The 23,677-nt window shown below is 48.6% G+C and overlaps 8 protein-coding genes across 8 annotated transcripts; 3 read left to right on the top strand and 5 right to left on the bottom strand.

Annotated features, from left to right (window-relative positions):
* Positions 1–6: 6 nt before the first annotated feature.
* Positions 7–998, top strand: L228DRAFT_279150 (HAD-like protein). The gene is made up of 2 exons (XM_018335650.1): positions 7–672; positions 787–998. The coding sequence occupies exons 1-2, from the start codon at positions 89–91 to the stop codon at positions 920–922; spliced, it is 720 nt and encodes a 239-aa protein (XP_018191436.1). The 5' UTR covers positions 7–88; the 3' UTR covers positions 923–998.
* A 238-nt stretch (positions 999–1,236) lies between these two features.
* L228DRAFT_279149 (FAD dependent oxidoreductase) lies at positions 1,237–2,980 on the bottom strand (the record flags this gene model as incomplete). Its single annotated transcript, XM_018335649.1, has 3 exons — positions 1,237–2,255; positions 2,373–2,665; positions 2,737–2,980. The coding sequence occupies 3 exons, from the start codon at positions 2,978–2,980 to the stop codon at positions 1,404–1,406; spliced, it is 1,389 nt and encodes a 462-aa protein (XP_018191435.1). The 3' UTR covers positions 1,237–1,403.
* A 1,074-nt stretch (positions 2,981–4,054) lies between these two features.
* Positions 4,055–6,274, top strand: L228DRAFT_225515 (hypothetical protein). The gene is made up of 4 exons (XM_018330385.1): positions 4,055–4,722; positions 4,783–4,963; positions 5,024–5,487; positions 5,551–6,274. Exons 1-4 carry the CDS (start codon positions 4,294–4,296, stop codon positions 6,133–6,135), a joined length of 1,659 nt encoding a protein of 552 aa, XP_018191434.1. The 5' UTR covers positions 4,055–4,293; the 3' UTR covers positions 6,136–6,274.
* Positions 6,275–6,492: 218 nt separating this feature from the next.
* L228DRAFT_271863 (hypothetical protein) lies at positions 6,493–9,228 on the bottom strand (the record flags this gene model as incomplete). The annotated part of the gene is made up of 6 exons (XM_018335577.1): positions 8,731–9,228; positions 8,318–8,676; positions 7,170–8,260; positions 6,853–7,116; positions 6,751–6,789; positions 6,493–6,699 (listed from the first exon to the last, which is right to left on the bottom strand). Exons 1-6 carry the CDS (start codon positions 9,210–9,212, stop codon positions 6,493–6,495), a joined length of 2,442 nt encoding a protein of 813 aa, XP_018191433.1. The 5' UTR covers positions 9,213–9,228.
* A 144-nt stretch (positions 9,229–9,372) lies between these two features.
* Positions 9,373–10,203, top strand: L228DRAFT_242257 (hypothetical protein). The gene is made up of 3 exons (XM_018331400.1): positions 9,373–9,590; positions 9,642–9,883; positions 9,956–10,203. Exons 1-3 carry the CDS (start codon positions 9,420–9,422, stop codon positions 10,023–10,025), a joined length of 483 nt encoding a protein of 160 aa, XP_018191432.1. The 5' UTR covers positions 9,373–9,419; the 3' UTR covers positions 10,026–10,203.
* On the bottom strand, positions 10,188–11,028 carry L228DRAFT_254655 (putative 40S ribosomal protein S13; the record flags this gene model as incomplete). The annotated part of the gene is made up of 4 exons (XM_018333846.1): positions 10,188–10,495; positions 10,558–10,604; positions 10,730–10,762; positions 10,827–11,028. The coding sequence occupies 4 exons, from the start codon at positions 11,026–11,028 to the stop codon at positions 10,322–10,324; spliced, it is 456 nt and encodes a 151-aa protein (XP_018191431.1). The 3' UTR covers positions 10,188–10,321.
* A 2,542-nt stretch (positions 11,029–13,570) lies between these two features.
* L228DRAFT_492 (hypothetical protein) lies at positions 13,571–15,796 on the bottom strand. The gene is made up of 7 exons (XM_018336635.1): positions 15,449–15,796; positions 15,308–15,394; positions 15,100–15,254; positions 14,906–15,044; positions 14,603–14,852; positions 14,171–14,555; positions 13,571–14,114 (listed from the first exon to the last, which is right to left on the bottom strand). Exons 1-7 carry the CDS (start codon positions 15,525–15,527, stop codon positions 13,749–13,751), a joined length of 1,461 nt encoding a protein of 486 aa, XP_018191430.1. The 5' UTR covers positions 15,528–15,796; the 3' UTR covers positions 13,571–13,748.
* A 2,274-nt stretch (positions 15,797–18,070) lies between these two features.
* L228DRAFT_215896 (hypothetical protein) lies at positions 18,071–22,673 on the bottom strand. Its single transcript, XM_018330100.1, has 3 exons — positions 21,211–22,673; positions 18,849–21,155; positions 18,071–18,795 (listed from the first exon to the last, which is right to left on the bottom strand). Exons 1-3 carry the CDS (start codon positions 22,370–22,372, stop codon positions 18,554–18,556), a joined length of 3,711 nt encoding a protein of 1,236 aa, XP_018191429.1. The 5' UTR covers positions 22,373–22,673; the 3' UTR covers positions 18,071–18,553.
* Positions 22,674–23,677: the final 1,004 nt, after the last annotated feature.

Genomic DNA, 23,677 nt, shown 5'->3' with positions numbered 1-23,677 from the left:
CTCCATAAATCTATATATATATATATATATATTTTTCTCTATTACGGTTATCCCGTTAAAGGGTACTTTATCATTGAAATATATCAAAATGCCACACGTCGTATTCGACATTGTCGGCACATGCTTCACCTACGAGCGCTTCTTCGCCGCCATTGAGGCGCGTCTCGGCGACAAGATGCTCGCCGCGGGGATCAAACCACGTTTGTTTGGCTACACCTGGACCGAGGTCGCCGAGCGGGAATACACCTACCTGAGCATGACGGGGCGGTACCTGTCCTTCCAGCACGTTTTCAAATCGCTCTTCTACCGCATGTTGTGGTTCTCGGGCATCAAGGAGCCCCGCGCCTTCGCGACCGACGCGGACGTCGAGGCCTGTCTGGACGGCTGGCGCCACTTGGGCCCCCGCCAGGGACTGCAAGAGGCCATGCAGAAGCTCCGCGATGCCGGGTTCACGGTCTGGTGCTTCACTACGGGAGACGCGAAGCGCATTCTGGGATATTTCCAGGACGCGGGTGTCGAGATGGCGCCCGAGAGTATTCTCTCGTGTGATACCCTCGGTCTGTCCAAGCCCGCGCCGGAAGCGTATAAGAATATGCTCGGCCGCTTTGAAGGGCAAGAGGTCTGGTTTGCAGCGGCCCACAGCTGGGATGCGTCGGCTGCTAGGGAGTTTGGGTACGTTTTTTCCTCTTTCATTTCCCTCAGTTGTTAATTTGTGTTCTTTTATCTTGCATTTTCCGACGTTAAAGTGCCTTAAATGGGACGAAGAGCTGACCAATATGTTCATAGCTTCAAAACTGCATACTGCTCCGAGGGCGAAAAGGAGCCTTGCTACGACATCTTTGGAAAGTATGATGCAGAGGGTGTGACCATTGTCGAGATGGCAGACGCACTCATTGCAAAGTCAAAAGGCGCTACACAATAGATTATAGCGTTTGCATTATCGGCGTTTGTTGTTCGACTGGTTATGAGTTATTTGCATAGCTGTGTGTCTCAGCTGCATTTTGATAGTCATATAAGTATTTTAAAATGAATTTATCCAATCTCTTATTCCAATATGCCGTCCTGTAATGGGAAGTTCAGTGTATGTAGAATTTGTCTGAGACAGATTAGGCCAGGATGTATTGCGAAGCATGTTTTATATTTTTTGGTCTCGACAAGGAAGCTGCAAAGTGTCAGAATGATAATATTATGTCGAACAAGTGTATGCATCTAGAATGAATCAGATAAATTTGTCGACCGTACTATTCTATCTATCTTACATCTCATTCTACAAATGAACAAACCGTAAAACTATATCCAGAACAAAATAAACACAACCCGCCCCTGGTATGATGCCAAATAAATGCAAAAACTAAATAAACCAATGCCAACACATAAATTCTTTTCATAGTTCCAATGACCGATTAATTCTTCTTCTCGCCATTGTGCTTGTCGCCAGCCATATAGCTCTGGACCACACTCTCCGTGCTCCTGATTCGCTCCTCCGTCGCCCAGAACGGCCACGGGATATCCGTGTGGGACAGGTCGTCGACCTCGCCCTTCATGAGACCCGCGAGCGCCACCGAGGACAAGAGAATGCGGGGCATGCCGTGGCCGGTGAAGCCCGTGTTGAGCCAGATGCCCCTTTTGCCGGGCATTCGGCCAAGGAAGGGCATAAAGTCCTTGGAGTAGCCCATGATGCCTGTCCAGATCTTTGTCGTGGTGGCCCCGCTGTCCTCCCAGCCGTTGAAATGGCGCTGCATGTATCCGTCAAAATACTCGTCCGCGCCCTCAATCAGCTTCGAGTCGTCCGTCACGTTCTCCCAGTTGCTGTCGCTCAGCAGGACTTTCTGCTTGGCGCCCCCGACCACCACGCTGCCGTCGGCCCGCACGACCATGTAGTCGTACTGCTTCGGCCCGAACCGCACGGCGTACGAGTTGTTCAGGTGCGGCGGCCGCTGGCCCTCGGGCACCGCAATGTGCGCGGCGATTCCCCGAACAGGCACAATCTTGTCCTTGAACTCGGGCATGATGCCCGCCGTGTAGGCGTTGGTTGCAATCACCACGTTCTTTGCGCGGATCGTGCCCCGCGGTGTGGTCACCGTCCACCGCCCCTCGGCGTCGGGCTTCTCGGACAGAGTCGTCACCGGCGTGTTGGTCTGCAGGTTCGCGCCCCATTCGACGGCCCGTCGGAGGAGATGCATGATGAACTTGTACGGCCAGATGTGGCCTGCAGTGAACGAGAACGCGCACAGCGCGTCTTTCATGCCCGAGACCTGGATGAGATTTCCTGTCAGTCAATATCCCGTTTGGCTTTTTTTTTTTGTTCTCTTCTTTTTTTCTTCGTCCATTGAACACGCTTTATTTCTCAATGTGCAGGGGAGATGTCATACCTGCTCGGCTTCCTTGGGATTGGCCCAAAATTCAATGTCCGACGTATCGAGATAGCCGGCCTTGACCATTTCCCTGTACGCCTGAATGGTGGGCACCGAGACCCGCTCGTCCAGAAACACATCAATGGCTCGCGTGAGATGGAAGTCGCAGTCAATGTTCTCCTCCTCGACCAATTTCTTGATTTCCTTTAGGTGCTTAATCTCATGGTTGATTAATTGCGCTGCGGTCCGCGGCCCAAACATTTTCGCATACGTCCAGAATGAGAGATAGCAGTCTGGCTTCAAATGGCCGCCTATATTTTTACTGTCAGCCCATCCGTCATCATCATTTTTTTTTATTTACGATAGGTATAATAGAACGAACCATTTCGGGCGGTTGCACCAGAGCAAGCACTGCGGGCCTCGAGAATCACCGTCGAGGGACGGAACTTCTCGTCCTTGAGGAGATAATACGCCGACGTGGTTCCAGCATAGCCAGACCCGATCACGACATAGTCTGCCTCCTGGGGAAGCTCTTCGGTCGTTCGGTGGTTTGCAAGATCATCCTCGTGCGTCAACCAGTACGACTGAGTGGGCTCAGGGTGGGGGAAGAAGTCGGGAGCAGTCATCTTGACGGCGTGTAAACAAAAAAAGCGTCCCGAACAAGGAATCAACAGGTAGGGTATATACTGTTTGAATTGATTCTACGTAGAGGAGTCATTGCAATTATATACTACGTAGCTGAATGGGAAATGGGACGATTTCGGAGGAAATCATGGCTCGTCCTCCTCTTCCTCCAAGAGTCCCACGCCCATCGGTCCAGAGTGATACAGACCACTTCTCTTCCTTATCGATATTTGTCCAGATTTTGTTCAGGGTCCCAACTAACCAACCCCTTTCTGGCCGGACCTTATCAATCAGTCCCGCTCCCATCGATCTGATAACTGTGGAACTTCCGGTCGAACTCCCCGTCGAGCGTTCCGGCGTCGGCGAGAGCCCACGATAATGGCGTTTGCGAGAATGCTTCAATGGAATGAGAAAAACAAGTATGAGCATCCTGTAAACTAACGCAATCGATCGTTATTCCTATCTCGTTTCGTTATTCAATATCTTGTCCGGACCGGTCATACGCAATGAAAGCGGCCCGGGTGGAGGCTAACCGTTTGCCAAACCGCAAACAATTGGCTTCTTATCATCGCGGACCGAGTCTAAGGATGCTTAGCACCTGTCATCCATCGGACTCTGTTATCTGTTCAACCCCTTTTTGCATTATTGGACAGAGTGTACAACTATTGAATAGGACCGAACAAGAAAGGTCGCGACTGCATATTTTTGTGTCATCGTGCAGCCCGTCGGGCATCTAGATACCCTCACTCTCTCCCCATCACATGCAGTTGTTCTGTAATGTGTATACCCTTTGTATTTCTCCGGCCAGGTTGCCAGGGTTCATGGCGCTTGGCAAACCTGAGACTCCAATCTATCCTGGTCCATTACCTATCATGGGTCTCTACTGATGGCTTTAATTGGTCAATTTCCCCGTTTCTATCCTAGACATCTTCCGGACTTATGGGGTACAGTAGTCCATCTACGCCTGTATCTGAAATCCCAACCGGCATCGTCTCGCGCACTCTGCTTCCACCTGGAGACGGACCGGGGGCCCTCACATACCATTGATTCATGTTTAGACTCGTACCGGCCTATCAATCAGAGTTTACGCAATAGAGTTTCCGTTGCATCAATTGAGTGATAGTAATTCCAAGATATCTCGTGGCAATTATGAACCCCATACAATGCTTGGCATGACATATATCTGTCCCCCCTCATCCCAACAGTGAGTGAACGGGACGCAAACAATAGAAAACAAAACATTTCTGGTACTTTAAAAAGACCGTACACATCTCTTGACCGCATACCCACGCCTTGGTCGCTGCAAGACCCCGCCATGGCCGCTGTGGAAATGTCCATGTCCACAAAGGACGAGAAGGCGATCGGCACCTCATCACCACCCGACGTCGAAGTGGAAGCCGGTCAATTGGTAGAGGACCACGGAGGTGATTCGGAGCTGCAGCGTCGACTGACCACCCGCCACTTGGTCATGGTTGCCATAGGATCTTCCATTGGAATGGGTCTTTGGCTAGGTTCGGGCACCTCACTTACACGCGGAGGTCCCCTCGGTATCTTCATTGGTTATGTCCTTTCAGGAACCATTGTTTGGGCTGTCAATCAGTCGATTGGAGAATTGGCCGTCATGTATCCTGTGCCTTCAGCATTTGTGTCATGGAGTGGTCAATTCATCGATAAATCTGCCGCATTTGCCCTCGGATGGGCTTATTACTTTAGTTATCCAATCAATGTCGCCAACGAACTCCAGGTAAGCCTCATCCCTTCACACTGGAAAGGACCGAAGATCTGACAAGTTTTCGGGCGGTAGGGAATCTGCACGGTTCTTTCTTTCTGGACAGACAAGGTTCCCATCCCAGCATGGATCAGTATTTTCCTCGTCGTGGTTATTTTGGTTAATATCGGAGCTGTCAATTGGTTCGGAGAGTTTGAAGTGACAGCATCCATGATCAAGTTCTTCTGGATTATTGTCGTCATCATCTCTTGCATTGGTAAGAAGCCCACAGACTACCTCCATTTGTTTCATGCTTCCTAGCTAACCATGCATCAAGTCATCTCCGCTGGAGGAGGCCCCAAGGGAGGCGCTATTGGATTTCGCTACTGGAATGAGGAACCCATTCGTCATGGTTTCAAGGGTTTCCTCAGAGTCATGCCCACTTGTATCTTCGCCATGAGCGGTGCTGAAGCCAGTGGTTTGGTGGCAGCGGAGACGGCAAACCCCTTGAAGTCGGTCCCGGCGGCTGTCAAATCCATTTGGATCCGGCTCACCCTCTTCTACCTCTTGGGTGCGCTCATGGTCACGATCACCGTCTCCCCCAACGACCCTAACCTCTTTGGTGGTGACGGCAGCAATGCTTCTCCGTTTGTCATTGCTTTCCGCAACGCTGGTATCGAGCCTCTGGCGCATATGATGAACGCAGTCATATTTGTCTCTGTGCTCTCGTCTGGTACTATCTCGGCCTATGCAGGATCGCGTTTGCCGATCGGTCTGGCTAATCTGGGCATGGCCCCTAAGGCAAGTTCCCTACTGCACTTTGAATGATCGAAGCCTCTCCCAGCTAACATTTGAGGTTTTTAGTTTTTCAAAAAATGCGATCGCCAGGGCAGACCTTGGGCTGGCTTGCTCAGTGTCTTCATCGTCGGTGGAGGTCTCGCCTATCTCAACGTAAACCACTCTGGCGCTGAAGTCTTCAACTGGCTCTCGAATCTGACATCCCTGTTCACTCTCTTTGGATGGGGTTTGATTTGTCTCGCCCATATTCGTTTTCGACACGCCTGGAAGGCCCAAGGGTTTTCTCCGAATGACCTTCCATGGAAGACTTGGACATATCCCTTTGCAGCATATTGGGGCCTGTTCTGGTCTGTCTTGCTCATCATTGTCGAGTTCTATCTTTCCGTCTGGCCGTTAGGCGCCAAGGCAACTGCTGAGAGCTTCTTCGCCAACTATGTCTCTGTCCCAGCGATCATTGTCCTTTACCTGGGCGCCAGGTGCTACTACAGGGGCTCTTGGTATATCAAGGCAAAGGATATTGACCTTTACAGAGGAAGACGGTACTATGGCACCCAGAAGCTTGCCGAGGCGGATCAGGCCAAGAAGGGCAACAAGGTCGTTGGAATCTTCCGGAAGGGATTCGGGGCCTTCTTTGGCGACTCTGGGTACTGAGAGTCGCACAATTTAGTGATCTGCCTTTCCTCAGATACCCCGTCTTCCCCCAGATGCCAGTTGAGACCTTCTGATTTCTTTTGCTTGCTCAGCGCTTTCCCTTTTCCTTTTGTATTAGAGCGTCCGACTCTCCTCGGCCTCTCTATCCACCATATATGTCTTATCCCTGAATGACGTTCTGAGTTGTAAAATTTTAGCGAAGATCTTTGGATACCCATGCTCGTTGTATATCAGACAAGAATTAGAAATAAAATGGCTGGTCAACGTACAAAAAGCTTCCCTTTTCTTAGGCATGAAAGATGCCACAATTCGACTGGAGACAGTCATGGTGAACATTCTAAACGTGTATGACGCACTCTAGACGTGGCGAAGTTCCTTTGCGACAGCGTTGCACAATTCTACCTCCACGCCTGCACCGGTCAAGACATGAATCCAAAGCCGTTGTGTATCACTCAGGCGGTCATTCTCCGACTTCACCTCGGAGAACATGACCTTCTTCTCCACAGGGTGCCAAAGAAAAAGGTCTGGAACCCCGCCGCCTCGTTTCTGGTAGTCTTGCGCCATCTGTCAAGGTCAGAGATTGTCATCGCCTCAGTTCATTACCCATTCACTTACCACTTTGCATATTGTCGCAAGGGCTTCGCCTTCAAAACACTTTTGATAATCAATATTTGCAATCGTTCACGTATTGTTCACTGTAACGCCTGATCCACTTACTTTCGCAATTTCAACAAGATCGTCCAAAGCAAAAGCCCAGTCTAACCCAACAACACATGTCTTCTTCTCGCAATGCTTGGCGTGCACTGCCTTAATGATTCTTTCCGATTCTCCGTTGGCGATTTCCATCAATCGATGATTGATTTCAGACATTCGCGTCGGAAAAAATGCGTCGGTATGGAGGTCTAGCGGACAAGTCTGATATGCTGTTTGAAAGACGTTCGGGATATAAAGGAAGAGAATTTCGAAAAAGAGATAGCCGAACTGTGCGCGAAATGAGTATAAATCTCGCGCTGGGATGAAACGGTAAGACTCACCAAAGTACGAATGACGCCACCTTCCGAATGATATCCCTTCCAACCCTGGGTCCGATACCAGCTGAGGCACATTTCTTCAACCGAGCAAAAACCCCCATTTTCGTATTCGTCGATCCATACAGTTTTCCCGCCCTTTCCAGTCTCACTAGTTCTTCGATTTAGAACCTCATCCTTCTCGATTCTAATGCCCTCGACTACCCGTTCTTTCGGTTTGATAAGTCTGACATGGCTGAAATCGTGTTGTTCTCGTTTAGCAACTTTCAAGCTCTTCTCTAATTTCATGATTCGTTTCTGGAGATCGTAATGATAGATGATGTGACAGTCTCTGTCTTGCAGTCCTTCTTCGCAAGTCTGTAATGCTATTCTTTTCCAGTGCTTTTTTTGCGCTTCCGGGTTCCGTCCTTGATCGGGTTCAATTGCCGCCATATAATGTTCTTCGAGGAGAGCCTTTCTGATATACCAATCACCTCTTCTAGCCAGGTGAAAAAGTCTCTGATTCAATAATTCGGTCAATACTGAATGCTCCCGTTTGTGATATTTTAGTCTTCCCAGGACATGGGCACCCTTGTGCACTATCCTGGTATAAACCCACGCCGGAGAGAAACGGCGAAGATAAGCTCCCTCACCCAGATCATATTGAGATCGATCTTTATATTCTTCGTCCCGAAGTAGTGCATTCCATCGAGGATATATTTTGTCAAAGACATCAAGAACTCTCTGCAGGTCATCCTTTCTTGGTGTCCCGCCAAACTCCAGGATGGAATCGACATAATGCTGTGTTCGAATGGACGCCTCGAACTCAAGGAGGGCAGACCGAGACGTAAATATGTTGAGCGAGCGCGACACCAAGTATTCCGGAAACGTCCGGCGGGATATCTTTGCAAGGATGACAGTAATCAAGGACTTCTCTGTCCATTCAGTGGAACGATAGAATACTAAATGCACTCTTTCGAAGAGCTGAAGCGCAGGCAATGAGAGTCGAATACATGGCCCAGTGATCTCCATGATTTTTCCAAGAAAGTGCCCATCTCGGGTTTCCTTTGATCGCCTGATCGCGGGTGTGTCTGCCGTGACACCATTCGGCGGAGGCTCTCCGAGATGAGAAACATCTGATCTTGGTCTTTGCCATCCGCTCGAGAGCAGGCTACTTTGGTTCTGGCTGTTACGCTGCAGCGCCGCAATAAGCTCCGCTTTATTCTTCCCCTGGATCCTTGCGTCCTTGGCAATCGATTTGAGTTCGTCCAGCCTGAGAAGATTTAATGCCTCTTCCAGCGATCCAATCTCCTCGTTGGAGTCATCTGCAAATGTAAAACTCTCCTTAAGCTGCAGTGCTTCTTGGGAGTCGCCCGCTTCATAGGTGAAATCTGGTAGATGTGTACTAGAAGGAATATCGCGGGGAGTCTGAAGCTGTTCAACCGCTGCCGGAAGATCAGCGATGTCACTGTGGTACTTGATCTCGTTCACTCGATGCCATGCCGAAGTCTTCCTCAGAAAAAGTCTCACATATCTGTAGCCAGATGTCAGCAACATTATTCAGAGAACTTGCTAGGAAAATGCATACAGATATTGAGCTTCATAGCCAAGACTTCGCCAGTGTTCGAACAAAGCGAGCTCAGCTCGGTCAAAAAGATGAGCTTCTTCTTCAAGCACTGTTTCCAGAGCTAAGTTAAAAGCATCAACATATATCGAACTTTTCCCTCTTGCCCATTTGCCGGACTCCAGACGTGCTGCGAAGTTGGAAGCTTCGTTGCGATCATCGGCTGTTCTTCTCAGTTCATATTCCGCAATGGCTTCCTGGTCATTGGAGATGTGCGGCAAAGCACTCTCAAGTTCCGTTTCTTTCAAATCGTCTTGGAAATAAATCCCAATACTTCCATCGTCACTGTCAGAGACCGCAGTAGGCCGATCAATCAATCCAAAAGCTTCCGGCGAATTCTCGGGGCTATCAGCGGATGAGCTCTCAATGCTGTCGAAAGTTTTGAGTCGTTTTGAAGGACGAGACAAATCCTCTTCTTTTGAAGGTTTGATAAGGTACCCCAACATCTAGAAAAGTAAATTTTGAGGCAGAAATTGCTGCAAACTCGAGCATGTTGGCTGTGACGTCGAGAGACAGGCATGCCTTTCGTCCCCGTCGCGAGTTTGACGCGCTGGCACGTGCCGAGCTGGTGATCCATTAACTTATCCCAATTCCTGAAGGGCGCAACAAATCATCCATTCAGTCCGTGGAGCTTAAGGTTGCAGGTCACCACAATGGCAGACAATAATTCTACAAGCATGTCAGCTGCTGCGCAGCAATACCAAGCCAACCTAAAATATCAGTCACAGAACCCTCCGGGCACATCAGAAACACCGGCCCTCGCAAATTCACCAGAGGATGCCCCAGACGCAGTTATGAAGGATCTGCCCGCTGAAACCGTCCAGGTACTCAAAGAAAGCCGACCGCCGTGTTCTCGCTGTTAACTTCTTTTCTAGAGTCCTGCTCCGCAGCCACAATCGACAGGCTCAACACCAGTCCCTCAATCTCAACCTCGCACATCAACGCCTGGTCGCACCACCAACGGACTAGAGCAAACATCGCGACCAGGTTCAATGCACCCCGACGGTACAGAATTGCCCGCACAGGCTGCGTCGCATGGAGCTCCAGCAAGGAAATATTTAAACGAGAAGGTAACCGGGGTTCTCATGGAAGGAATGAAGATGATAGCAAAGGAGCAGTAAGTCTAAACTGAAACCCAGCACACCAATATTATCCCATTGCCATTGGCATGACTACTAACATCTCCAAGGCCAAATGACCCTCTACGAGTTTTAGGAGAATACCTTCTACAGAGAAGTAGGGAATTAGAATCCAAGTAACTATCATGGATGGGAAAGGCGGAATCGCATGAACCTTGCATGGAAAACTGGCATTTGGCGTTTTGAACGGAACCGCGAGTCTCTTCGCTACTGGGTGTTTACAATGGGTGTGATATCATTGGCGTTTCACAAAAATGCATGAAGAAACAAATTAAATGGAATACTCCTAATTCGAGAGAAAATTATGGCTTTTCATTCTTTTTTAAAAAGGCGTCATGGTATCTGCTGAGACATCCATTTCTGCACGTCTTCTAAAACACACCACAACTAGCCACAATCCACGCTCCACCGCTAATTTAGGCAACAAGGGTGCTGGCGGTGGCGCTCTCGTATCTCCAGGTGGGGGGGAGGACACCGACGGACTTGTAGTATCTGGAGAGACGGTGGATACGGGACTCGATCAAGATAAGACGGAACTTGGAGTCCTTGTCCTTGCGGTTACGCTCAAGGTGCTTGCGGACGGCAACGGCCTGAAAGAAAACCATGTTAATAATCCACGAGAGCGCACAAGAGGCTCTGGCTCATCACATACCTTCTTGATAAGCATGTAAAGATCCTCAGGGATCTCGGGCGCAAGGCCTGTTTACATGAAAAATCTCTCCGTCAGTCTCATGACCAATCAGAGGCATAATAAGGGGATATTGGAAAAAGGGAAAATTCTATTTTCCCAATTCATATTCATATTCAGTGTGGTGCAATCGTACCGTTGGACTTAAGGATCCGGAGGATCTTGTTACCTGGAAAAATGTTAGGATCCTGGCTTTCTATATATATGCAATCAAAATTGCAGCGCAAACTTACCAGTGACGACCTTGACCTGGGCGACTCCGTGAGAGTCACGGAGGACGACACCGATCTGAGAGGGAGTGGCACCCTTCTTGGCCAACTTGCAGATCTGGTCAACGACCTGCTCGGGGGTGGTCTTGAGCCACGCGGGGGGAGTGCGCGAGTAGGGGATGGCGCTGGACGAAATGCCCTTTCCTTTGCTGTGAAGACGACCCATGGCGGCGGTTTGTCGAGGTTGAAGACCGTTGATGTGTTTCGAAGGTCGCTGATCGGTGTGCTCAAACTATCGCAAATTGGAAGAAATTGAAGATGTTTGAATTGGCGAAAGAATGTGGGTCACGTGAGAGTACGCTAGCGTCTCTAGGGCAGAGTTGGCAGCAATTTTGCTGTTGCGCTCTTAGTCAGCCTAACACTAAGCGAATCCAAGGATTTTGCTGGAGCCATGTTTTCATCCCAAGGAGACCGCTTCATCTTTTGCAACGAAACTTTTGCGACACTCATATGACGCTCTGAGATACAAAATATTTGACCTTTGTGGTCAAATGGACCTTTCTCGTTTGTTTTGTATAAGGTATGTTCTTTACAAACCCTTTATTACTGCAATTTGTTTGTACCTTTTGCCGCAGCGCCTTTGTGATGATACCCCATTTTTACTTATTTCTGGTACCTCTTATGTGAGGGGATCTTTTGATCACCCATGACCTAATTGGACTTCTGAATATTTGCTGCCCTCATTACCTCGCAGTCTTCTGTCTTTGTATTCATTGAAACAGCATCGCTAATGTTTCAACAGATTTATAAGCTTGCCTAAGATAGATATACCAATGACATTCCTATTATCTCCTGATCTCAAAACCAAATTCGTTTGCTATCATGACTGCTTTTCTCAACGTCTAGCCAACCGCAGCATTGTGAATGAGCATTGGTCATGATTGTGTCAGCTTGTCCTTTGAAATATCCAATGAAACGCATACCATGCACACCTTTGCCAAAATCATGTGCAAACGCTGGATCAGAGCGAAAGTCAGATAAATGCCTTACACATCTCTAAGCCTGCCACCTTACAGTCACTTGGAATCGGCTCACGGCGTCTCCGAAGAGACTCTGCCCGCTTCTGGAAGGCTTCCGATCCCCAATGGCTTTGTTGCCTCATTAAATCCTTGCGAGGCATCCGATCTCTACGATCCTGTACCCCTCCCTGATATGCATGCGGAACAGACGTTCTTTTGGGAACAATGAAACAAACCCAAGCCACCAAAGCAAGCCAAACCGCGGGAAGTCGGCCTTACCCTAGACCCCGTCGGGTAAACCTTCCCGGTTTCCTTCTCCAATTCCTTCCCAATTCCTTCCCAATTTCTTCCTGATTGTTGATACATTCACTTTCATTATGCCTGCAAATATCCCACGTCGATCCCATCATATGTTCATCAACAAAGCGGCTGCCGATCTCCCATCGACGTCACGATGTCACATTGCAGATTGGATTCCCAGTGCAAAGGTAAGGATCAACTTGATGCGGGGGATGTTACCCTTCCTGCATGACGGAATAATGTCTGCTTCGACCACGAGGTGCCCCTGTTCTTCGCAAAATTGCAACGTAACGCACTATTCAAGCACATCGGAAAAAGGGTGAGTGTCATCCGTGTGAAATACGCTGTCGGCTGCCAACCTGCAGCGTCGCAATGGTATTCTTCATCTCGCCCCGCGTTCTGAAGAAACACCTTTTTTCTATCGGCTTGATCCCTAGAAAATTACTACTTTGACTTACCTCCCTTAGTGTCAGCACCTCCGTGGTACTGGTAGCAAAAGGATAGCAACTTGTGTGGTTTTTTGGACCTTCCGGAAAAGGTTCCGAGGACGTAATGGACGACGGGTCGGAAAGTGACCTCCTGAAACGGGCAATTTCTCCGTTGTCGACGCGGCCCAATCTTGGCTGGGGCGTTGGGGGAAAACAGATTCCAGGACGATGATGACTGTAGTCCCAAAAATTTGAAACGATCGGGACTAATTGCCATTCCCATTTCAAGTCACTTACTACGTAGGAACGTTATCATGCTGGTGGAGTACGGAGTAATATAATTTTAATTTAGTTCAGTTTGACTTACTAATATAACAGGGAAGTTAGTAAACCAAAATACAAACTCCCGGGGCTGGGGTAGTAAACAAACTTTTGGACACGCTCGTCTTACGCTTTGCGCTTTTCCTCTTTTTCTTATGGTTACTGATTCCCGGTATGAGTGTAGTGTATTTAAATACTAATTACTGTCGAGGACAAAAGCCACAACGGTCCCAACCGACTAAATTATTCTATGTCTAGCTTTCCCGAGAGTAACTTCATCAATCTCAAACCACCAATAAATATAATGTACCCTCAATCATTTTTGCGACAATGTATTTCAAACAGTACACTGGTGCTTAGATCTCTCTTAGATCGTAGAGTATCTAGCCCAGTATTGTAATCGCTGGCTGAAATAAGGAGGCACGCTAGATGCGCCCTTCAACTTTCTATTGTATATGTGGTTCATAGACTGGATAGTTGAACCACGCGCTGATCCTAACACGTCAGGCACTTGCATTCGCATGCCAAATATATTTTAGTCGGACATTTAAATCCTCCAAGGCCGCCGAGCGTGTACTATCAAGAGTCCAAATTCTGGAGCTGCAGAATAGATGTGTGCACTCTCCGCTGATAAAAGATCGCTCCAATATACTCCTTCCTAAACACCAAATAAAGGTAACCTGTATCTCCTCACTGAATAAAAAAAGAAAGAAAGAAGAAAGAATGCAATCAGGAAATCGGATATAATTCCTCGCCTGTAACGCCGACATTCGCCTTCGCTAATAATTCGCCTTCAAGGGGCTGATCAGGGGTAATAAACAAAAAGAATAATTATTTACGGCTTTTGCTGCAGTCTTTAACCCATACTTTTGCTTGAGTTATTTTGGCGCAAAAGTAGAGCGTGGGTCCCAATCCCGCTGCATAACTGACTGCGGCGCTTTCGGAGAAGAGAACGACGAGACCGGAGAACTGTAATTCGCGTCCCGGCCAAAGTAATCCGGCGAATTTCCTTGGTCCGTATGATGTATTGAGTCAATCGGGCTGATGACTGATGTATCTGGTGTCTTTAAATGCGGACGTGGTGTGGATGAGAGCATTTCGTAGGTGCGCGCATCCTGAGGGAGACGCCGTGCATCGACGCTTACAAACTCCCTCTTTTTTCGTAATCGTTTTCTTAAAACATCGAACCAGCCAGTCACCATAGTCCAACGACCAACAAGTAAGGTAATCCAATACCCATTCCACTAGAGAAACCAATTAGTGTCGAGAAATTCACATATCGAATAACTACCAGACATACCGAAAGCAATACCAACACGGCCATGACAGTGGCTTCATTGACCACTAGGTGCGACGCAAGGTCAAGACATTTGTTCTTGTCTCCGCCATTCTCGACAAGGCATTCTAGCCAGGCTTCCATTTTTTCCGGGTGTTTCATGTTATTTTGGGTCTGAGCATCCATGCTCAAGAATATCACCGAGAAAAAGACCAAGTCGACAATGATAATCAAAATTAGTGCAATTCCCCGCCATTGCAGAGCAATGACTCTCCGAACTTTTCGATATGCCGCCCGGGCGGTGGCTGCAGTCACGCTACCATTGTGCGAAGGAAGTCCAGAGCTGTTGCCGCTCCCTGTCCCTTCCGCCATTAGAGACTTGAGATAGACGTGAATACAGTATCCAAAACTAATCGCCGATCAGTCAGATTCTTCACAAAAAGGAACAAAACATACGTTATGAATTGCAGAATTGAAGCGGCAGCAGCTATGGCAAGAAGAGGTCCCCAGAAATCGCCATTGCTCTTGTCATGGTTGATATGACATGTTTTCCCAAAACGATAAGAGACCCCGGTCAGCGACAAGGCGATGGAGAGTAAAATGGCGGGAATAAACCATCCTGCAAACAGGGATCCAAAGAAGAAGACATGCCCTGGAACGATATCCCAGCAAACCTGGAGATGCATCGAAAGTACCCGTATAAAAACTGAACATTGGTAAGTAAGTGGCGTGCAAAAGTGATGGAACACGCATTCCTACCCCAGAGCATTGTGGCAAACCCTCCAGCGAGGAGAAATGAGCCAGAGAGAGCACAACTGGTATCCGATCGCATGTCATGCGGAGTGATGGCATCATAGCATTCCCCCGGATTGGCACCGAGCGGTATCACAAAACCCAACTGCCAACGCCATCAGAAAAAGCTCATTATATTGTGTTGATCGGATCAGACCTGCCTGCAAAAGTATAATAGCACCGATTAAGCAGATGCTGAGGTAATGCCGCCGCGTCTTCTCAACGGGCAAGGCCGCAAATGAAAGCAGAAGGAATAAACACAAGATTAGGCCACCGACGTTGAGCCAGTTTGAGATCAAACTCAGACGTGAAAAGTCTATTTGGCGGTTAACAAGGGTTGACAAACCACGGATGACAGGCAGATCGTACTGTCAGGATATACCCAGTCTGTCATCGGACATGGCAGACAACATGTAATATTGGTAGGGAGTGATTGACATGCTCGACCTTGGATAACTAGTCGACATTAGCGACAACAGGCCTTTGTATGTTTATTGACGACAGACGTACAGCCTCCGGTGGCAGGGTAGTCTGACTCCAGCTTGAACGGGGCCGGACAACCCGGTATATTAAGCAGAGGAGCAGACATTGCGATGAATCAATGTGAAGAGCGAATGACGTGAAATGACGGAGGCGGGTTAGAGCTTCGGCCTGCGTCTGTCCACCATCAGGTATCCTCAGGAGCGGAACAGCATTCGCAAATCTATGGAAGCGGGGTCAAGCAGGCCGAGACCGAGTGGCAGAAACAAATGTCTAGGAATTGACGTATTCGCAAAAGGCCCTATAGCATGCAGAGACGATGCCGGGAAAGCAACAGCTTGCGGATGTCACGGTCTGCGAGACGAAAAGGGATAGCTTTGAAAGCAATGGGGGGAGGGGCCCGCAGAGATGACGATTAAGAAGATTTATAAATTATACAATATAGAAATGAAGACCAACGAGGCAAAAGAAGAGAAAGGAACTATAAGAGACAGGCAGGTTTCGGAAAAATCTGGGTCGCGAAGTGATAAATAGACCGTGGCAGGCTTGATTCAGGGCTGTGGGGCAAAAGAGCAAGAGAGAAAAACGTCCGTGGGAAGAATTGGCTCTCTCTCTCTCTCTCTCCCATCGTGAATGGGGACTCCTTACTAGAGTAGACGCACCAAGGGACCGGATCGCACGAATAAACCAAACTTCCCCTGGTCCCGGACAGACCTTAAGCTAGTTGTTAGCCATTTGGGGGAGAGGGGGAAAGGGAAATCTTTGAGGACACAGCAGGCTGGTGTAACGCCTGTAATGGGCCACATCCGGCCCCCGAGGTTGCACTAAGTCACGCCCAGCGCATCATGAGCAAATCGAGATAACCAGCGAGGCTGATGACCAAAAGCCCAAAGAGACCGCTTTAATGGCCAAAGAGGACGACAGGACGACAGAACGCGTTCTATGGGCTGGGCCGACTGGAGCAGTGGTCTGAGCGACACGGTCCTGAAGAGGGGGAAAATCGTTGTTGGTTGAGGCAGCAAATATCAATGAGTGGACTAAAGGCAATAGACTCGGATGACTATGCGAAATAGGACATTAGTGAGGTACCTATTACCGCTCTTACTGGGACCCCCAATCCCTCTACAGTACGGTCAAGGGACCCTGGGGGACCCTCAGGGCCCTTTAGTTGTCCGAACCCGCGGGGGGTTAGTGGGAAGGCCCGAAACGATAGTACCTAAGGTATGTACAAAGTACTCTGTGGTGAGGCTCTTCATGCTGCTCGCTACAGTGTACAACGATTTTCCTTGGTGGAGTCAGGGAGTCCTCTGTAAGGTACGGATACTCGTTCTCTGTGATCCTCGGTCTAACCCTCACCCATGGCTTGGCTGCTGCTGGTATTTTATTCTGATAACTTGGTAGCACTTCCCTGCTCTTTTTTGTTTTTAATCTCTGCCCCAAGCGGCCCTTTTGTGTGGATCGTGCTCAAATTGACTCCAAATGATTTCTGATTGATTTCGCAAATCATTGTGTTGCTGCTTACACTTGACTCTTCCCAGAGCAACACCGTGGCGCCCTCTCTTGTAGCCAATGGAGCAGTTGCCGTGCCCGTATCTGCTGCTGACTGTCGATGCGGGCGCGATGATGGGTGTGTGACCTTTAGATTTGGATGAAGGCTTCTTGTTATTGGATCCTTTAGTATTCTCACGTTCGCTTTCTTCCTCTGTGTGTGTGATCCGCATCGTGCTTACGGAGTACCCTACCCCAAGCAAAAGTCCCCCCCCCCCCAATAGCGATGAGGAGCCCGGCGATGGCTCACAGCGCCATCAAGTCATCAGCCGTCAATCAATGTGCGCAACGACCCGAAGGATCCATGATTGGTTGCACGTTACATGGAGGGCACGAGACTGTACCCTTTTGATCAGAACCTGGCTGGTGGGTTCTGTGGTTGAAGAAGGCGTTATACCAGGAGGAGAGTGGGTAAGGGAGAAGGAAACGGGCGTGCTAGCGCGGCCCGATATTCCTAGACTCAGCGTGGAGCCCATGCTACTATTTCCCCTATGTCCCCATGTCCGCCATCAGGGAAATGCACGTCCAGAACGCGAATGACAAGCGGGCCCGAACCGTAGACGGGTGGCCGAGGGATGGGCCGCCTTCGTTGGCGTTGTTGCCGATACCCTTTTTCTTGTCCCAAATTCGCCTTCCAAATTAGGTTGTCCCTCCCCTCCCCCAATTTTCTAGGCTCTCCAATAACATGGGACAATCGACAACAATCAGTGATGGGATTTCGAATTGGTCACTTCCCCCCCCCCCTCTTACCTCATTCAACGTCTGCTATCGAGCCATTCATTGGGCGGCCTGCCGCTTTGCGCCTGAGCGGATCATTTTCCAGCGTCGCCCTCCCTCCCTTTTACTATTGTTCTAGAGGTTCTATGGCATTTGGGACGGTTACCATCATTTGTCCTCGCTAATCTGAACTAGATTTCGGATATGACTGGCACAATAGTGAATAACTACGTAGTCCGTTGGCTGAAGAATGATGGTGCGACCCTTGATCAATCCAATAATCATCTTCAGCATGCTGTTTCTCATCTGCAAACGGCAACGAAATCGTAAACGGTTCTCAGCATCTATCCAGGTAACGGATTATCATAGCGGGTCCAGAAAAACAATGCATGATAAGTCATTAATATTATTCAGGCAGATGCTTCGAGATAATTACATCTAACCAGATAGCTTGCCCAGATAACCAGTGAGAACCCTTTAAAGGAGATGAAGGAGTGACAGGATGTAATTTCGGGAACCCCCAGTGGTGGTAGTTTCCGACTCAAGTAATGAGTAAATGAATGTATGGCAATTCATGAAAGCAGAGAAATATAAACATTAGAAGAGCAATAGATGGCGCTTGAACATGGTATCTCGAGAAAAAGGGGAGAGGGATTGAGCTTAACCGGAGAATTCACCTGAAGCCACGGATTTTAGAGCCACAACTGTCCAAGAAAAGCAGTCGTGGACTGTAGCATTGAATGGCAGCGGAATGATGCTCTAGGCTCGACGTGATGAGGAACATGTTGCTGGATGACAAACTTGAAGAGTATTGACCGAAAACTTTTCGTTTGAATAATTCGCAAAACGCCGAAGGGAAGGCATAGGCCATCAAATCATCGGCGCATCGCCCGGCCCGCGAGCACCCCGGCCTAGATTGCCAAACAAGTGCTCTGGGGGAATTCGATCCATATTACTGTGTTTGTCAAACATCTGGGTGGGAGCCGGCACGTAACCTTCCCTCTTGCGACGCAGACGTTCAGCGACGATGCCAATCACAACAAGAACAAAGATGAGTGCAAGTGCAATCGCTAGCGCGATAAGGACAACGAAGCCTACAGCCAAGTGTCCACCTAAAACGGGCATTAGCGCCATCCATCATGCAAAAGGGATTAGCTTCACTTACCACCCGATTTGAAATAATTCTGCTTCTGGGAAAATATCTGAGAAAGGCTTCCAGGCTGGTTGTCCGCTTTGTTTGCGAGAATGAACGGGGAGAAAGCGGTGCCATTAAAGAGGGCTGCAGAAGCGTTGCCGAAGTTCGGGAGACTTAGCTGGCCTGTAATGAGGAGGACTTGATCAGCGTCAACCAGGTCGCTTCCAGCATGATTCTTTGACAGCGAAAGAATCTGCAATCCCCGAATAACTGTGGACTGCCCAAAAGTCTCTTGGACAACTCTCCACTTAGAGCCATCGTATTTGGAAAGGAACGTTGAACCGTTAGAAGCTTGTCCAGCCGCCCAAAAATTGGTTTGCGCATTGTTCGCCGCGGTTAATGCGCTGATGGGTCCAGGCAGGGTGTTGGCTTGGTCAAAAGAAGTCCATGTCTGCTGATTTGCGTCATAGACAGCCATGGTTGTCGAGTTGCCATTGACGTTCAGCGAGCCGCTAGCGATCAACCTGTTCTTTCCAGACCATGTCAACGCGGTAACAGTCCCGGTGAGACCAGAGCCAGGCGTATTCCACTGCGAAGCTGAAGTGGTAAAAATGCAGACGCTTGGGCAACCCAGTGACCCAGCCGATTCAAAGTTGCCGCCCACATATACATCTCCGGAACCGGGGCGCGTCGCTATAGCGTTGACTGCAACATTCGAACCTGCAAAAGCTGGGGGTTGCGGATCAACAAAGGTAGACTGTGCCAGGTCGTACAAAATCAAGCCATTAACGTCATTCCCGTCCACTTCACCTGTGAGCGTCCCTCCAGCAAAGAGAACGCTGCCCTGGGTCTCAAGTGCTAAAACCGCGGAATCTGAGTTGATTCCGGCACCAAGCCCCGTGACTTTATCTGAGTTCGAGCCATTGATGAAGGCTAAATTGTGAATGAGAGACCCATTGGACGCACGGGCTGCGAAGTGTCCTCCAAGTACAGTAACGTTCACACCTCCGGACTCGTAGAAAAATCCTGTCACAGCGCCACTGACATTCTGTGCAGTAGACGCTCGCTTCTGCAGCGATGTAGAACTGAGTTCATGGGGCTCAATATCGATTGGAAGTTGACTTAGGCCCAGGGCGCCGGATGTGGAGAGCTCAACAGCACCACTCACCCCAAGGCCTTGTGACGCGACAGCACCGGCAAAGAGAGGAGGACCATTGGGGAGATTGGTACCTGCGGTCAGACGCCCGCTTATCGACACCGCTTGGGTTCCCAGGTTCTGTAACCAGTTCTTTTGTGATGGTACCCAAACGGCCAGGCCAGAAACCGCCCTTGACAAGTTCTTATCAAAAGGCAGGATCTCGTCAAAGTCGCCACTTATTGAGATGACAAGTTCAGGTTTGTTGGCTGTAACATTAAGAGTAAGCGGCACAATTGCATCCACTCTTCCGTTAACACCAGCACCCAAAGGTTGCCATGCTTTCTCTTGAGTGGAGAAGACCGCAATGTGGTTGAGGTCGGCAGTGTTGGCTTTACTAGTATTGTTGAAAACGCCGCCAACATAGAGCGAATTGCCAGTTAGGTACGTCGTGAGTACTTGGCCGTTCAAACCGCCGTGGGGCAGCGAAGTTGCATTGCCTTGACTGATGGCGAAGACGTTATCGAAATTGGAATTTGAGAAATTTCCGGCCACGTAAATGGTATCTTGAGAGGCAGAGAGAGAGGTTATTGATGCATTTGAGTCGAGGTCCATTCCGGCTCTGTCTACGGTTGAGTTGGAGTAATCGGTGGTGGCAGAGGCTTGGTTGGGGTCAAATTCATAGAGGCCATTAAGGCCATCAGTGGAGGAGACGAGTTCGAAGCGCACACGCTGGGCAACGATGTATAAATTGTCGCCCTGATTCGCGCTCGGCGTGAGAGTGATGCTTGGCTGAAACGAATCGCTACCGGCATCAACATGACCGTAATAGACCTGGTCATACTTGTCGTAATTGTTGGTCTGATATATTTCCGTCTGTACGGGTGCACTTTGGCGTGTTTGCGATGCCATGGTTCCCGTAATGTTTACTCTGCCTCGCTGAGCGCAGCTATCATCTTGAAGGCACCCCGGGGTCCAAACAGTGACAGAATAGTTTCCTGACTGTCTAATATCCGGTCTGAATACAACCGACGCTGATGAGGAATCGATGGAAGGACCAGTCAAATTAGCACTCAGATATTCGGAACTGCTTTGTCTAGATGGCGTAACGGCCCAAGGACCAGTTACGGTGGCGTTTGAAGGCTGAGATATCCCTGCGCATGAAGCCTCATTGAAGTCCTCAATGGCAAAGGCATAAATGTCTAATAATTTTTAGTCAATCCTCAATTTGTAATGGTAGACCTGGACATCGCTTACCATCTTGAAAGAGCTGTATTCCATTCAAACCGCCACCTCCTCCGTACCAATCGAGAATATCCAATCGGAAGCTGCTCATTCCGATGACATTAACAAAGTGAAAATCTTGATAGCCTTCCTCGGTTTCGCTTGCAAGAGGGCACCAGGCATCGCAGCTTTCATTGCGACCTGTCTTGGGATCGGTGTATGTGAGATTTAGGATGCCATTGATCGGGAATGCGTTGAACCGAAAGATTTTTGTGCCTCTCCCATCCTGTCGAGTATTCCATAGCCTAAGCTTAGTCGGGCGGAAACCGAATCCAAAGTCCGCTTTCCACCATCCAGGCGCATTGTCGGCAAGAAGCCAAGTGTGACCCGAGCCATCTTGCCCATCAGAGCCACAGGCAATGTTTTTGGGGTCGCTGAAACCGGCAGTGGTGGTCGAAGTAGCTGTCGAGATGTTTGCCTTCGAGATGTTGATGATTTGTTCATCCTTTTTATTTGGAGCGGTGGAGGCATTGCCTAAGCCATCGAATGATCCACCAAATATGATGTTGCCTCCAGGTGCTTGGATGATTGATGACACTGGGCCATTGAAACCAGCGAAAGGGAGATTGGCCCATCCTGTCATTCCCACCCAGGCGATCGCATTGGTCGAATTTCCGCCTTTAAAATCACCGCCGACATAGACGGTATTGGATTTCTGATCACACAAAACGGCGGAGACACGGCCAGTAAGTCCAGGTAGGGGGGTCACTTTTGTCGTATTTGGATCAAATAATGCGATGCCTTGTGCTTCGACCCCGCCAAGGCTCGTGAAATTTCCACCGGCTACCACACCTGCAAAGGTTCCATCTTTCAGGATGAATGGACACATTGTCTGTATTCCAGCATCTGCAGAAGTGAGGCTTGCCAATGTCCCATCTGGCAACTGAGTGAAAAGGGACTGGCTTCCGTTGGTACTGAATCCATCTTCGTTCTGGAGATTATACGTGTACAAGGAAATCGAGTCAAAATCTCCTGTGAGTGCGACGCGGCCAAGTTGAGAAAGATCGAGGTTGGGTGATGGAACGGGTTCTACGCTGAGCGCTTGAGCTATGCCGAAAAATGGGGCTTGGAAACACCAGGACGTGAGGGTGGAAAGCACGAACGCCGTCGCAGGGCTGAGCAACGAAGGCCCCATTGCTGAAAGCAGAGCGTTCGGCTCGAATCGATCGAGGATAAAAGTTTAACGCGGATATGATGAGTAGCTATTCGAGTTTCCTTGTAATTTGAGAAGCGGTCGAGTGTCGCGTCTTAAGTGAAGTGTATGCGATAACAAAGAAGTAAAGAACGACTAAGAATTAATTCATCCAGAATAAACGATTGACCGATGAAAAGGAAAAAAGACAGTAGAATATCAAAAGGGCGAAGACTCCTCCAGCTCAAACTGACGAGTTGGTCACCACTGAGCGACTCGTGGTGATGAGTTTCAGGAAATAACGAGAAGGGGGTAAATGGTGATTGTCTCCATGGCCAGGTACCCAGTGTACGTATAGCGTACTTCTGAGGACGGGAGCAAAGCGAAACCATCGTCATGCTGTACCAGGAGAACATGCGGGTAGGCTTGTCGACTTTGGGTATAGCCTTGCTTTTGCAATAAGCGAGGGAGGACCTAGCAACTGCCAGGAAGGGGCATTTTGACTCTTTTTACAAAGTACTTACCCAACTTGGCCTGGTGTTTGTTTTGCCTCTCTTGGAATCTTGGTTCAAAGACATCATGTCAATTCGAGGAATCCTGATAAGGAGCAATCGATGGTGACGAGGCAGTACTCAAATTGAAGATGTTCTTGACAGATAGCTTGTTCAGCAACACTCTTTTCAGAGGTTTTTTTTGTTTTTATTTTCTTTGTTTTTTCTCAAGAACAACAATATAAATTAATAATTTGTTTTGGCAAATATCTAATCTGAACATGCAGGAGCTTGAGATGGACGTGATGATGTTATCCCGCAACCCTATTCCCAGATCTAATATCTTATAACATTATTGACGATTCTTCATCTAGCAATTGCAGGAGTAGGAGGGGTTTCAAGCTAACCACCACGACATCCCTGAGTTCACACGTTCTCGTGTATTGTCATTTTGAGTTTCTTGAGCACGCAAGAGCAGGATCCTCGATGAACAGAAAATGCATTGATGTAAATATTCTGCAATACTATTGTTTGTGATGCAGATGAAATGCTCATAGCATAGAAAATACAATTAGAAAAATTTACCAGGATCCAAGCATAACTAAAAAAGAAAAGACTGTCCCATGTTTTACCGGACGTGCTGATCGGAATCATAGAATGTAAAAAAAAAAAAAAGAAAGAGGGAAAGGAATTCTAACGCCCACAATCCTGTCCTTTGCCGTGAAAATTATGACCAAGATATCCAAGGATGACCCAAAAAGAAAATCCCTTTAAAAATGACCGTAATAGTACACGCTTAACTGAACATAAGGTATCT

This window comes from Xylona heveae, assembly GCF_001619985.1.
Source record: "Xylona heveae TC161 unplaced genomic scaffold L228scaffold_1, whole genome shotgun sequence".
Lineage (NCBI taxonomy): Eukaryota > Fungi > Ascomycota > Xylonomycetes > Xylonales > Xylonaceae > Xylona > Xylona heveae.
The sequence above is the reverse complement of the archived record's forward strand: the minus strand, read 5'-3'. Positions and strand labels throughout refer to the sequence as shown.

What these genes read in the sequence shown, in the direction of transcription:
- L228DRAFT_492 (XM_018336635.1), bottom strand. Translation starts at nt 15,527, where the DNA reads ATGTCTGCTCCTCTGCTTAATATACCGGGTTGTCCGGCCCCGTTCAAG. An exon ending in GTGCTATTATACTTTTGCAG is followed by an intron (nt 15,045 to 15,099) that starts GCAGGTCTGATC and finishes TGGCGTTGGCAG; the next exon opens with TTGGGTTTTGTGATACCGCT. An exon ending in TCAATTCTGCAATTCATAAC is followed by an intron (nt 14,556 to 14,602) that starts GTATGTTTTGTT and finishes ATCGGCGATTAG; the next exon opens with TTTTGGATACTGTATTCACG.
- L228DRAFT_215896 (XM_018330100.1), bottom strand. Translation starts at nt 22,372, where the DNA reads ATGGGGCCTTCGTTGCTCAGCCCTGCGACGGCGTTCGTGCTTTCCACC. An exon ending in AATACAGCTCTTTCAAGATG is followed by an intron (nt 21,156 to 21,210) that starts GTAAGCGATGTC and finishes AAAAATTATTAG; the next exon opens with ACATTTATGCCTTTGCCATT. An exon ending in GAATTATTTCAAATCGGGTG is followed by an intron (nt 18,796 to 18,848) that starts GTAAGTGAAGCT and finishes TGCCCGTTTTAG; the next exon opens with GTGGACACTTGGCTGTAGGC.
- L228DRAFT_225515 (XM_018330385.1), top strand. Translation starts at nt 4,294, where the DNA reads ATGGCCGCTGTGGAAATGTCCATGTCCACAAAGGACGAGAAGGCGATC. An exon ending in ATGTCGCCAACGAACTCCAG is followed by an intron (nt 4,723 to 4,782) that starts GTAAGCCTCATC and finishes TTCGGGCGGTAG; the next exon opens with GGAATCTGCACGGTTCTTTC. An exon ending in ATCTGGGCATGGCCCCTAAG is followed by an intron (nt 5,488 to 5,550) that starts GCAAGTTCCCTA and finishes TGAGGTTTTTAG; the next exon opens with TTTTTCAAAAAATGCGATCG.
- L228DRAFT_242257 (XM_018331400.1), top strand. Translation starts at nt 9,420, where the DNA reads ATGGCAGACAATAATTCTACAAGCATGTCAGCTGCTGCGCAGCAATAC. An exon ending in TGCCCGCTGAAACCGTCCAG is followed by an intron (nt 9,591 to 9,641) that starts GTACTCAAAGAA and finishes CTTCTTTTCTAG; the next exon opens with AGTCCTGCTCCGCAGCCACA. An exon ending in AAGATGATAGCAAAGGAGCA is followed by an intron (nt 9,884 to 9,955) that starts GTAAGTCTAAAC and finishes AACATCTCCAAG; the next exon opens with GCCAAATGACCCTCTACGAG.
- L228DRAFT_279150 (XM_018335650.1), top strand. Translation starts at nt 89, where the DNA reads ATGCCACACGTCGTATTCGACATTGTCGGCACATGCTTCACCTACGAG. An exon ending in TCGGCTGCTAGGGAGTTTGG is followed by an intron (nt 673 to 786) that starts GTACGTTTTTTC and finishes ATATGTTCATAG; the next exon opens with CTTCAAAACTGCATACTGCT.